The sequence below is a fragment of the Pituophis catenifer genome, unplaced genomic scaffold, assembly GCF_029215685.1.
Source record: "Pituophis catenifer annectens isolate HBS135680 unplaced genomic scaffold, rPitCat1.0.hap2 SCAF_7, whole genome shotgun sequence".
Classification (NCBI taxonomy): Eukaryota; Metazoa; Chordata; class Lepidosauria; order Squamata; family Colubridae; genus Pituophis; species Pituophis catenifer.
The window spans coordinates 88,987,591-89,001,175 of NW_027256887.1; the positions used below are offsets into that span (position 1 = coordinate 88,987,591).

At 47.0% G+C, this 13,585-nt stretch overlaps 1 protein-coding gene across 1 annotated transcript; it reads right to left on the reverse strand.

Annotated features, from left to right (window-relative positions):
- Positions 1 to 2,766: 2,766 nt before the first annotated feature.
- LOC139319800 (C-type lectin domain family 2 member A-like) lies at positions 2,767 to 12,882 on the reverse strand. Its single transcript, XM_070947837.1, has 6 exons — positions 12,711 to 12,882; positions 11,615 to 11,701; positions 9,727 to 9,825; positions 7,035 to 7,186; positions 5,490 to 5,632; positions 2,767 to 2,890 (listed from the first exon to the last, which is right to left on the reverse strand). Exons 1-6 carry the CDS (start codon positions 12,880 to 12,882, stop codon positions 2,767 to 2,769), a joined length of 777 nt encoding a protein of 258 aa, XP_070803938.1.
- Positions 12,883 to 13,585: the final 703 nt, after the last annotated feature.

Consider the following 13,585-nt stretch of genomic DNA (forward strand, 5'->3'; position numbering starts at 1 on the left):
CAAACCGTTTTATTCTCCAGAAGAGTTCTCCTCATTTATACTAAGTTTATATTCCACCCGAAGCTTGCTTAAACAATGCTTTTCAAACTCAAATTTTTTTACTACCGGTTCTGTGGGTGTGGTTTGGTGGGTGTGGCATGGCTTGGTGGGTGTGGCAGGGGAAGGATACTGTAAAGTCTCCATTCCCACCCCACTCCGGGGGGAAGGATACTGCAAAATCCCCATTTCCTCCCAATCAGCTGGGACTCGGGAAGCAGAGAATAGATGATAGAGAGACAGAGAATAGAGAATAGAATAAGAGCCTTGGTAGTACAGTGGTCTAATGCACCCTGTTATTAAGACCAGCTGCCTGCAATTACTGCAGGTTCGAATCTCGCCAGGCTCAAGGTTGACTCAGCCTTCCATCCTTTCTAAGGTGGGTAAATTGAGGACCCGGTTTGTGGGGGCAATAAGCTGACTTTGTATAAATATGCAAAAGGATGAAGGCTATCGCTTAGCGCATTGTAAGCCGCCCTGAGTCTCCGGAGAAGGGCGGCATATAAATCAAATTAAAAAAAAAAAGATGGGGGCAGGGCCAGTCAGAATTTTTACTATCGGTTCTCCGAACTACTCAAAACTTCCGATACCGGTTCTCCAGAACTGGTCAGAACCTGCTGAAACCCACCTCTGGGCTTACTAGAGGCAAGAATATTTTAGGCCACTGCTACGCCAGATTAAAAGATATCTATGGGGATCCTCGGTCCTCCTTTTCAAGAGACAGCTGGACTTTCTGATTTTCCATTGAAGACGTTTTGCTTCTCATCCAAAAAGCTTCTTCAGCCCAGTTTTGGTCACCGTGATATAAAAAAAGACGATGAGACTCTAAAAAGAATGCAGAGAAGAGGCTGGAGGCTAAACATATGAATTATTATTATTATTATTATTAATTGAATTTGTATACTGCCCTACTCTCGAAGGACTAAGGGCGGTGAACAGCCAAATAAAATACATATAATACAAATGTTAAAAAACCATTAAAATACAATTAAATAATTGGCCCAAAAAACGAAATTTAAAACACCCCAATTTATAAGACAAATTTAAAATTTAAGAATTTTAAAAAGTTTAAAAAGTTTAAAAGAGAGGTTAGGACAGGCCGGCTTGCTGGAAAAGAAATGTTTTGATGGCATGGTGGAAAGCGCGCAGGTCCGGGATCCTCCGTATCTCCGGGGGGAGCTTGTTCCAGATGGCGGGTGCCCCCACAGAGAAGGCTCTCCCCCTGGGGGCCGCCAGTTGACATTGTTTGGTCGACGGCACCCCGAGGAGCCCCTCTCTATGGGAGCGTACTGGTCGGTGAGAGGCCACTGGTGGCAGAAGGCGGTCTCGTAGATATCCCGGTCCTAAACCATGGAGCGCTCTAAAGGTGGTAACCAAAACCTTGAAGTGCACCCGGAATGATCCATTCACCGACAAGATGAGCTAAGGCATGTGAGCATTGCCCTAGCTCAGCTCCAGCGTGCATGCGTGCGCCGGCCAACTGATTTTTGGGCCTTCTGTGCCCACTGGAAGCTGGGAAATGGGCTGTTTCCAGCCTCCGGGAGTGAGGAAGGCCGCTTTTGCCCTCCCCGGGCTCCTAGAAAGGCTCTGGAGCCTGGGGAGGGTGAAAAACAGGCCCACCATGCCATCATATGCCAAAAGCGGGGGGGAGCACGGTGGGAGCGTATGCATGCATGGAGGGTGAGGGGCATTGAATTATGAGTGTAGGCACACGTGCGTACGACACCCCTCCCCCCGTCCGCTTTTGGCATGCAACGGGAAAAAGGTTAGCCATCACTGCCCTATAGCATTTCAGGCAAATGGTTGTCCAATTTCCTCTTAAAAACTTCCAGTGTTGGAGTATCTACAACATCTGGAGGCAAGTTGTTCCACTGATGAACTGTTCTAACGGTCAGGAAATTTCTCCTTAGTTCTAGGTTGCTTCTCTCCTTGATTAGTTTCCACCCATTGCTTCTTGTCCTGCCCTCAGGTGCTTCTCTTCTCTTCTCTTCTCTTCTCTTCTCTTCTCTTCTCTTCTCTTCTCTTCTCTTCTCTTCTCTTCTCTTCTCTTCTCTTCTCTTCTCTTCTCTTCTCTTCTCTTCTCTCCTCTCCTCTCCTCTCCTCTCCTCTCCTCTCCTCTCCTCTCCTCTCCTCTCCTCTTCCCTTCCCTCCCCTCTTCTCTTCTCTTCTCACCTTGTTAGAACTGCTCATCTTGCAGAGAGCAGCAAAGACCAAGGGCCCTTTGTTTGTTTCCTGTTAGCCCCGAGGAAACTCTGCTGGCTGGCTGAAGAAGGTCTTGTCAGGGGAAATTGGGGTCTTGGAGACTGCTTGGCAGAAAACAGCAGCAATAGGAGGCTGCAAAACAAAACAAAACAAAAAAAAACCCCACCTCCCCTTGGGCTCTGCAACGTCTCTGTGGCCCCTGCTGGGCAGAGCCATTTTGAGTTGGAACAAGGCAAAGTAGGACCACGACTCTCCTTCGGCTCTCTGTTGCCCTGGAATTAGTTAAGACCGAGCAGGGTTTGAACTGAATGAAAGCACTCGGCTGAGTCTGGAGAAATTCAGATTTATTTACCCTAACAGAAAGAATAGCAGAATAACAACAGCATAACAAGAGAATAACAGAGTTGGAAGAGACAGGAAATCCTATATCATTTCAGACAGAGAAGGAAGGCCGATAGCTTCACTCCACTGCAACACCACAACAGGTCGGGAAACAGCATCTGCGCAGCGAGGGGCCAATAAACTGGACTACATGCTCCATCCAAACTGGACTGTTGTCTCACAAATGCTTTTGGCTACTTTGCCGCAAGGCTGGGAGTGAAGGGTGTCATTCTGGATGTAGGCGCAGCCATGATCGCCCAATATCCCGTACCTGAAATAGAGAAGGTTGGTTAGTCATCCTTCGCGCTCGTTCTCCCAGTTTCAAGATGTCCAGCAGGGTCTCGTCCTGCTCAGTGATTCTTAAGCATATAGACTACCTATTGTGGCCCGTCAGGGGCCTGTGCAGCTAGTAGCTGATTCTGACAGCGAGGAGGCTGGTGTGGTGCTGCACCAACAGCCTGTGCAGCTGGCGCTCGAGTCAGACAGTGAGGAGGCTGCAGAAGATGTGGTGCCAGAGGTGGGGATTCAGCCAGGGCCTTCAGAACCTCCAGAAGCTCCCATAAGTGAAGAGGAAGAAGAGGAGGAGCCTCTTCTCCATGCATGGGCGCGCAGAGCGACCAAAAGGCAGGAGTGACTCCTCAGGTCTGGAGGTGGCTGATGAGGAAGAGGAGGAACAGCTGGGTCCAGTGCCTGACGCACAGATGCACACAAGGCAGAGGAGAGGAGAGCAGTGGAAATCTATGGGCCAGTCCTTGAGACGGAAGAGCCACCGCTGCTAGCAAAGCCCCACCCTAGCTCTGGGGATAAAAGCCAGGAGGCGGAGATGAATAGGTGTGACAGACAACTATTCATTTCCCTGCCGGACAGACCTGTTAGCCTGCAGTGAGAGAGACTTTTTGCCGGCGCTGCCGGTGCTTCTAATAACGCAATCATTGATTTACCTACAGAGGGTTCGTTGTGTTTGGGCAGCTGGGTCAGAACATTTATTCTAAGCCTAAGTCTAAATGTGGCTCCTGACGAGATCATGGTCTCCTCTGATGTAATATCCCTGTTTACACCCCTCCCTCCACACTTGGCATATGAAGTAACAGAAGAAGAATACAACACAGTTCAGAACATCCTAACCAGAACACAAACCATGCGAGGCTACTCCAATACTGTCGACACACCTTCTTCCCATTCGAAAGGGAAATGTATGAATAAATAAAAGGGACATCTGTGGGATCCCGAATATCAGGAGTCATTGCAGAAGCCGTCCTGCGTGAGCTAGAACCTCGTGTATTTCAGAACTACACACCCAAATTTTGGTGCCGCTACGCAGGGGTGGGTTCTAAAATTTTTTACTACCAGTTCTGTGGGCGTGGCTTATTTTGTGGGTGTGGCTTGGTGGTGGGGGATAATGTGACTGGGTGGGTGTGGCCAACTTTTTTTTTTTTTACTTTTAAAAACATTTTTTCTACAACCTTAAGAGGTTGCAGAAAACAATGTTTTGAAAAGCCTCTGCCCATCAGGCAACTCAACTGAGATCATCAGAGGCTTTTCAAAGCATTTTTTTACCACCTCTTCGGCTAAAGAGGTTGTAGAAAAAATGCTTTGAAAAGCCTCTGACGTTCCCAGCTGAGCCGCGGGATCATCAGAGGCTTTTTTTTTTAACTTTTAAAAGTATTTTTTCGGCCGAAGGGGTTGTAGAAAAAATGCTTTTAAAAGTAAAAAAAAAAAAAAAGTCTCTGATGATGTGGGCAGGATAAGTGAGCGGTGACCGGGCCGGGGACTGGTTCAGGGGCGTGGCCAGCCAATGTTATTACTGGTTCTCCGAACTACTACAAATTTTTACTACCGGTTCTTGTGAACCGGTGCGAACCAGGAACAACCCACCACTGCCGCTACGTGGATGACACGTTTGTCATTATCAAAAGGAATTGCACCGAAAGACTCTCATGCCATACTGAACTCCGTCTTCCTGGGCATACAGTTCACCGTGGAGGAAGACACAGCTCGACAGTGACCATTTTTAGATGTGCTTGTCAAAAGATAAGAAGATGGAGGCCTAGAAACCAGAGCTTATCTGGTATTAACAAGGCCACCAACACACTCTGAATTTGAACAGCAACCATCCACTGCCACACACACACAAAAAGCTGCACGAGAACACTATATGGCAGGGTGAGAACAAGCCACACAATTTCGGAAGCCATAGAACGCAGCTTTTATGAGATCTGCAAGTGGGCATCGCACACCGCCCGTAGGCTACCATAGGAGGACAAATTGTGCCCTGTGAAGATCGCTTGGAGTTGGGAGATGGTTCCAATGTAATCTACTGGATCCTTTGCATGGATTGCCCCTGTGACTATGTAGGACAGACAGGGAGGAAGCTAACCGCTCGATCTCAAGAGCACAAGTGAGCGGTCAGACGAAAAGTCCCAAACTCATTGGTAGCCTCACATTGAAATAAACAAGGACATACTTTCAATTTTGCAGTTACTAAGATTGTTGGACAAGCAGGCACAAAAACAGCCAGGGAACTGATTGAAGTCTGGGAAACAGGCCCCTCATTGGTCAACAGGGGTGCTGATTTACCCCCCCCACCTCCTCCTCTCACTCCTCCTCCTCCTTGCAAACCCCCTCCCTCCTAGCACTGATGATGTTCCTTAGTTCGGTCATAAAACGTCTGCAAGAAAACCCCCAAGCTCAGAGACCACCAAGGACCCCACAGTTCAACCCTGAGCTACTGGCGGTTCTCTGAGAATAATTTTAAATGTAATGACCAAGGGTGTGAGGCCAATTTCAACCACACAGTAATTCCCATCTGTTATTCAGGTTCATAATGTAAGGGGGGCTTTGAGGAATCACCCATTCTGGAGGGAACTTACCGACTGGGCTTGTAGACAGTTCCGTCTAACCACAGCCATTTCCTTTCCGCGATATCGTAGACCAAACCGATCCAGAATTTGTCGTATTTGTACGTCTTCGGATCCAGGTAAAAATGCATGGAGGCATGAAACTTCAGGAACTGCTAAAATATAAAGGGACCAGAGTCAGGCCAGGCTTCAGAAGAAAGATAAAAGTTGCAGAATTCCAGTTAAGGATGAAAGTTGATTCACTCACCACTAACCTGGCTGCATTAGCCATATAAATGGCTAAATTCTTAAATTCTTTTTAATTATCTTAACTTTTGTATTTGTATGTTTTTTTAATTTTGGCTGTTCACCGCCCTGGGTCCCTTCTGGGAGAAGGGCGGTATACAAATTAAATAAATAAATAAATAAATAAATAAATAAATAAATAAATAAATAAAATAAATATGATAACAGAACAACAGACTTGGAAGGGGCCTTGGAGGTCTTCTAGTCCAACCCCCTGCTCCAACAGGAGACCCTATACCAGGGGTGTCAAACTCAATTTCATTGAGGGCCGCATCAGGGCTGTGGTTCAGGGGTGGGTTATACTTACCTTTACTACCAGTTTGCAATGGGGCCACGCACGCACACTTGCTTCGCTCGCGCATGTGCAGAAGCATTTTGATGACATCGGGGTCAGTGGGCGGAGCCTCCCGCCGGTTTTACTACCGGTTCTATAGAACTGGTGCGAACCGGGGGCAACCCTGCTGTGGTTGACTTCGGGAGGGGGGGGATGGGTGGGCGTGGCCAACTGGGTGGGAGTGGCCAGAATGATGCCTCACTTGGCATGGCTTCCTGAGTGGGCGTGGCCAGCTTGACACCACTCCCCAAATTGCTGGCATGTTTCCTCTTCGCACTGGGTAGACAGGGCCAAAGCGACACAGGCTGGCCCCTTACATTTTCCATGACGGCCCCACGGGCCACATTCGGCCTGCAGGCCTTGTGTTTCACACCTCTGCCCTACACCATTTCAGACAAATGGATGCCCAATCTCTTCCTAAAAAAACTTTCTGTGCACCTGCCACCTTGCTGCTTAGACACCTTCTTGAAGGCGCATTAGAGGTTGTGCACTGGAGTGCCTCCTCCACTCTGGCCTAACAGAATAACAGAAAGAAGTGGCAATGCTTCAAATGCTTATTTTCCAAAGCACCAGTATTTGAGGGGCTGCCCCAAAGAAGAGGGGGTGAACCTAGTCTCCAAAGCAGGACAAGAAGCAACGGATGGAAACTCATCAAGGAGAGAAGCAACCTAGAACTAAGAAGAAACTTCCTGACCGTGAGAACAATTAACCAGTGGAACAGCTTGCCACCAGAAGTTGTGGGTGCTCCATCACTGGAGGTTTTCAAGAAGAGATTGGAGCAGAGTTCTGGGAGTTGAAGTCCACTCATTTTCAAGAATGCTGGCAGGGGGAATTCTGGGAGTTGAAGTCCACCCATCTTAAACCGCTTGAGAAACACCCAGACACCCCCCCCCACCGTGCCCTCTTCGGTCTGCCCCCATCTCCCCCAGCCTCAGTACCATCTCATTCTTGTTGCTGACCACCATCAGTTCAGCATCCTCCTCCTGGCAGAATCTCTGGCTCGATTCCCAATTCATTTTTCTGTTCCGGAAGAAGTAGCATTTCTCGCTTAGTTGCATCCACTGGATTTTGCATATGCTGCAGTTCAGAACTAGAGAGAGGAGAAGCAACCCAGCGCCCGGATCTCACATTGGGGCAAGCCAGCAGTGGGTTTCACATTTTGTTACCACTGGTTCGCCCCGCGCGCGCATGCTTACTTCACTGCTGGGGTTGTTAAGTGAATCGCACGGTTATTAAACGAATCTGGCTTCACCCCACTGATAAGTTTTGCTTATCGGAAGATTGCCAATTGTGATCGGCTGCCCCCCCACCCCCCGGGATGTTTGCCACCGTCACAAGTTGCCGAGCATCTGAATTTGGATCACGTGACCACGGGGATGCTGCAACCGTTGTAAGTGTGAAACAGGATCGTATGTCACTTTTTTCGAACACTCACTAAGCAAATGCTTCCAAGTAAATGACTATCTGTACCCTCAACGGCCTTGAACGCCCTTGCAAGTTTTAAGAAAGATACAAACCCAGCTGGGAAAGAGTCGCATAACCCATAAAGGAGCCTGGATAGCTCAGCAGACTAATGCATTGTAATTTAACTCCAGCTGTCTGCAATTAGTAAGTTCGAATCTTGCCAGGCTCAAGGTTGACTCAGCTTTCCATCCTTTCTAAGGTAGGTAAATTGAGGACCCAGTTTGTAGGGGCAATAAGCTGACTTTGTACAAATATACAAAAGTATGAAGGCTATTATTGCTTAACGCACTGTAAGCCACCCTGAGTCTCCGGAGAAGGACGGCATCTAAATCAGATTAAAAAAAAATAAATTGTCACGTGTGAAATGCTACCCAGAATCCGTCTTTGCTATTGTTCAAACTTCGCAAGCAATCAATGTTTTTATTTATTCCTCCCGTTACTTATTTATCCCTTTATTTATTTATCCCTTGCTTTCTGCTTTAACACATACAAGTATATATGTCCCTTGATTCCATACAGGTAGTTCTCAACTTACAACAGTTGATTGAGTGACCCGTCAGTTACAACGGCAACTGACTTACGACCGTTTTTCACACTCATGACCGTTACAGCATCCCCAGGGTTGCACAATCCAAAATTCAGACGCTTGGCAGCTGACTCGTATTTATGACTCGCTTAGCCACTGAAATTTGGGGCTCCATTCCAGTTGTAAGTCAAGGAACACTGTGTTCCATAAAAAGGCTTGACCCTCCTTTCATAAATGCTTTTTGCTTCGTCTGAATTATTTGGTGATTTGTATTTTCAGTTGGGCAAAGAAGCCTTCTTACCGAGGTTGAAATCTCTTTCTGAAATTCTGGGATGAAGTCAGTTCCATGTCAAACATGGAGTGCCTCAGCTTGAAGGCAACAAAGGTATATTAATAAATAACTACATATATTGATGTGTTTACAATTAGGAGTGGTGCGGTGGCCTAGAGATGGAGCTCTCACCTTACAATCAGGAGGCTGTGAGTTTGATCCTAGGTAGAGGCAGATATTTATTTATTCAATTTATATGCCGCCTCTCTCCGGAGACTCAGGATGGCTATTATAGATATTTCTCTCTCTGGGCACAATGAGAATATTATCTCCTGAACAAAACTCCGCATTGGTGACAGGAAGGGTATCTGGCCAGTAAACACTCTGCTAGCTCCGTTCAGGTGCCCAAACTCCACTCCACAAGGGATTATGGGGTCATTAAAAGATGATGATGATGATTGATGTGTTTACAATTACACAATTAGAGTCTCTTCCTTGCAACATTTGAAAAGGGGGAGGAATGTTCAATGTTTGTCCTCTTTTCCCTTTTGTGGTAGCAAGAAGAGCCTCTCCACAATCTTTGGGTGGCTGTTGGGATCCTTCAAGAGGTCTTCTTCTTCCCTCCAGCCAACTCCTTGTGATCAGTAAAGGAGAGTATTTGTTTAGCTCAGGGTTGAAACTCAAGGGGTTGTTGAGGGTCTCCGAGCTTGGTGGTTTCCTGGAAGACGTTTTGTGATGCTACTAGGGAACATCATCAGTGCTAGAAGGGAGTGGGGTTTGCAGAGAGGAGGAGCAGGAGGAGGAAGAGGAGAAAAGGAGGGGAGGAGTAAGAAGGAAGGAGGAGGAGGAGGAAAAAAGGAGGAGGAAAAAGAAAGAGGAGAAAGGAGGAGGAGGAAGAAGAAAGAAGAAAGGGAGGAGGAAAGAGGAAGAGGAAGAAGGAAGGGAGAAGGAGGAAGGAGAAGGAGGAAGCAGAAGGAAGAAAGGAAGAAAAGAAGAAAAAGAGGAAGAGGAGGAGAAGATGGAAAAAATAGAGAGGATGGAGAAAGGGAAGATAGAGAAGGAGGAGAAGGAACAAAGAGGAGAAAAAAAGGAAGGAGAAAAGAGAAAGGGAAGAGGAGGAGGAGGAGGAGGAGGAATGTGGGGTCTTTGCTGGTCTCTGGGCTTGGTGGTTTTCTTGAAGATATTTCATTACCCAACTCGATAATACCTTCAGCGTGAGTAGCAAACCCCACACTCCTTCACACTGATGATGTTCTCTAGTTGGGTCATGAATCATCTGCAAGAAAACCACCAAGCTCCGAGAGCACCAAGGGCCCTTCGTTATGCTAGTTGCAAGGAGATCACCCGGGTTCCTCCACACCCACAGTACCTTTGCCCATCTGTAGGTCGCGGAAGATTTCAGTCAAGGTGAGTATCTTCCACTGCCACAGAGCTGCCTCTTCCTTTGTCCTCTTCTTCAGCATGGCCACTTGCAAGAGAGGTAAAGACAGATAATCACTGGAGGAGAAGGGATGATATCTCCTGAGCTTTTCTAAGAAAGATGGGGCTTCTTCCAAGAAGAGGTTGAATAAGCTATCGATGACGTCTTCAAAGACATTTTCTTGTACCAATAGAAGAGAACATGTGTTGCTCAGGGTTGAACTGTGGGCTCTTGGTGCTCTCTGAACTTGCTTGTTTTCATGGACCAATCTAGGTAACATCATCAGTGCTAGAAGGGAGGTGGGTTTCTAGCACAGATAATATTCCTGAATTGGGTCATGAAGCATCTGCAAAAAAACAAACTCAGAAAGCAACAAGGACTCCACAGTTGTTGTTGTTGTTGTTGTTTGTTGTTTCTTCTTCTTCTTTAGTAGAAGTATGGGCCAAATTTGTTTAATATGTTTTAAATTGTTTTTAAACTTTATATTGTATGTGTTTTATCTTTGGCTGTTCACCGCCCTGAGTCCTTCGGGAGAAGGGCGGTATATAAATCCAAATAAACCTTAAACCAAATAAACCTTAAACCTTAAACTTCTTCTTCTTCTTCTTCTTCTTCTTCTTCTTCTTCTTCTTCTTCTTCTTCTTCTTCTTCTTCTTCTTCTTCTTCTTCTTCTTCTTCTTCTTCTCTCCTCCTCCTCCTCCTCCTCCTCCTCCTCCTCCTCCTCCTCCTCCTCCTTCTTCTTCTTCTTCTTCTTCTTCTTCTTCTTCTTCTTCTTCTTCTTCTTCTTCTTCTTCTTCTTCTTCTTCTTCTTCTTCTTCTTCTCCTTCTCCTCCTCCTTCTTCTTCTTCTTCTTCCTTTCTTCTCCCCTTAATTCCTTCTCCTCCTTCTCTATTTTCCCTTTCTCCATCTTCTCTATTTTTTCCATATTCTCCTCCTCCTCTTTTTCTTCGTCTCCTCCATCCCTCCTTCTCCTCCCCCTTCCTTGCTTCTTCCTCCTTCTCCTTCCTTTCTTCTAGTCCTCCTGCCCCTCCACCTCCTTCCCCTCTCTTCTAGTACTAATGATGTTCCATAGAAGCAGCCCTCTCTTCTAGTACTAATGATGTTCCATAGTTGGGTCAGGAAACATCTGCAAGAAAACCATGAAGCTCAGAGATCACCAAGGACCCCACAATTCAACCGTGTGTTACAAATGTTCTCTTCTATTGCTAATCAAATTTGTTTGAAGGAAAGTGCAAAATGTTTCATAAACTTTATTCTACATGTATATAATTAAAATTTACTTCTTCTTTCCTGTTGATAACTTGGGGGGGACATGATACCATTTCAAAACAGTGGGAAATTGAAGAAAAAGAGATGGGTTTCTGTTCATTACTTTTCCTTATTTGTTTCCTTATTTAATGTTTTAAGTTGACCAGAGGCCAAAGCTCTTGTGTGCATTCCAATCATGAATAGGGCAAGACGTCTTAGCTTACCAACCTTCCCATTCCCACAACCAGAAAATTTCTTTTTGTAAGATCAAAAGAATTACAAATGTTTTTGTAAGGATCTGTAAGATCTTTTTTGAGTGATCAGACCGAAGAATTAAGGAGGGATTTTGTGACAGTGAGAACAATCAACCATTGGAAAACATTCCTTCCAGAAGTTGTGAATGCTCCAACTGTGGAGGTTTTCAAGAAGAGATTGGACAATCATTTGTCTGAAATGGTGTGTGGTCTCCTGCTTGAGCAAGGGTTGGACTAGAAGACCTCCAAGGTCCCTTCCAATCCTATTTTGGGTAGTCCTTGACTTGCAACCAGAGTTGAGCCCAAAATTTATGTCGCTAACCGAGTCAGCCTACCTTTCAGATTCATGAGGGTCATCAAAAGGAAGAAGATTACACAGATGCAGAGGAGGCCAATGACGGAGCAAGACCAGTTCTGGGCATCTGGGAAAGGGAAGGAAGGAAGGGACAAAGGAGAGATGAGAATGCAGGAATGCAACCCCAGCTGCCAGAATTGGTGTCGGAAGAGATTCTCTGCACAGGAATGACTGAGCTGACAGGTAGAATAATTGAGGCCTGGACGATTTCTTTCTTTCTTTCTTTTTCTTTTTGTAAGCTGCCTGGAGTAACTTCAGATGGCTAAAATAAAAGGTAAATGCTTAAAAAAGGTAAAAGGGAAAAGATAAACAGGTTAAAGGGAAAAAAGGTAGAAGGGAAGGTGAAGGGAAGATGGGAAGGGAAGGAAGGGGAAGGGGAAGGGATAAAATAAACCTCCCACTAACACTGACAGGACAAACCATTTGTATCTATCAAGAGAGCAAACCCCTACTCCCTTCTAATACTGATGATGTTCCCTACTTGGGTTATGGAATATTTGCAAGAAAACCTAAAAAATAAAATACAACAATGAAATAAAGTGCAATGATAAATAAAGTACAAAGAGAAAAACAAAATAAGATTAAACATTTAAAATAAAATAAATAAAATTTAATAAAATAAAATGTAATAATGAAATTTAATAAAATATAAAATAAAATAAAAATAAAAATTCCTCCCTCTGCACTGGGGTAATTTCTCCTTTGGGGCCATTTTTCTCTCTGGTCATCCCTTCCATGCCCAGATCATCTACATGCATCATTCCATCTGGGTCTCTCCAGACCAGCAAGGGGGTCTGGAGAGCCTACAAAGCCGAGGGTCCCAGGACTCAATCCAGGCTCCTGTGCACTGCAGTCCCTGGCTGAGCCCCCAGACTCAGACCCCAAGGGGCATTCCTGATGGGCCCGCGGTCCCCCCCAACTAAGGTCAAGCAGGGCCTCTGGGAAGCCTTTGCAGCCATCTTCTCTGGCCGATCCTTGGCTGGACATCTTGCACCCAGGGCTCCCAGATGTGGCCCCTCTCCTCCTCTTCTTTCTCCAGAAGAGGGGGGGGGTGTTTCCCCCCTTTTGAGGCTTACTCTTGGGAATGTGGGGGAGCCACTCATCTTGCACCTCACTGGAGGATGACCCTTGCGAGGGGCCACGGATGCGCAACCCGGAGAGGTCACTGTCCAGCGAGATCCTCAACTCCCGGGGCACTCCCTTTTGGGGGGACCTCTTGGCAGGGCCGACTTTGGGGGTCTTAAACATGGCAGCCGGGCCTCCCTTGGATCTCCTGCTTCTCACGCACTCCTGGCGAGGCCTGGGAAGCCCCCCCAAATATCTTGGAGGGGGGTTTACAACTCCACGGGGGTGGGGGGCAGCCTTTCCCGTTCAATGGGGCCTGGGGGCTTCGTTTGGGCTCCCCTGGGGATCAAAAGAGGCAGTTCGATTTGGGGGTCCAGAGGGAGGTCCAGAGGCCCCTCCCTCCTGGGCGGGGCTGCAGCCAAGGGACTCCATTTCCCAGAATGCCCCTCTCTGCCCAGGGGTGCTGGCCCCTCCCGACCATCAACTCCCTCCTCCCTACAGAGGGGAAGCAATGGCTGCAAAGCAAGCAGGGGGTCCCGGGGTTTCCCCCACCCGCACCCCCAAGCAGCTTTTCCTCCTCGCAGCTGCATTATTGGGGCATTGGGGGTTGCAAAGGTCTTCCAACAATGCAAATGAAAATTTAAAAAATGGCCTTTGCAGCTCTTTGCAACAGCACTTTGGGGACGGAGGGGTTAGGAAACTCCTTGCAGACATCTGGAGGGCCGGCGTGGAGAGCAGGCCAAATTGGGGCCTTTGCTCCGTCCGTTCACACAACCCTCCCTTTGCCTTCTGCCCTTCTTGGGCCTGGAGGCTTTTTCACCGCTGCAGTCCGGTCTTTCAAAGCCGGCTGCGTTGCATGGGTCTCCCCGGGCAGCGGCCTTTCGCT

Excerpts from the sequence above, each read along its gene's own strand:
- LOC139319800 (XM_070947837.1), bottom strand. The coding sequence starts at position 12,882 with ATGTTTAAGACCCCCAAAGTCGGCCCTGCCAAGAGGTCCCCCCAAAAG. Across the intron at positions 11,702-12,710 it reads GCTCCCCCACATTCCCAAGA|ATGCCCAGAACTGGTCTTGC; the intron begins GTAAGCCTCAAA and ends TCCCTTTCCCAG. Across the intron at positions 9,826-11,614 it reads GACCCTCATGAATCTGAAAG|TGGCCATGCTGAAGAAGAGG; the intron begins GTAGGCTGACTC and ends CTCTCTTGCAAG.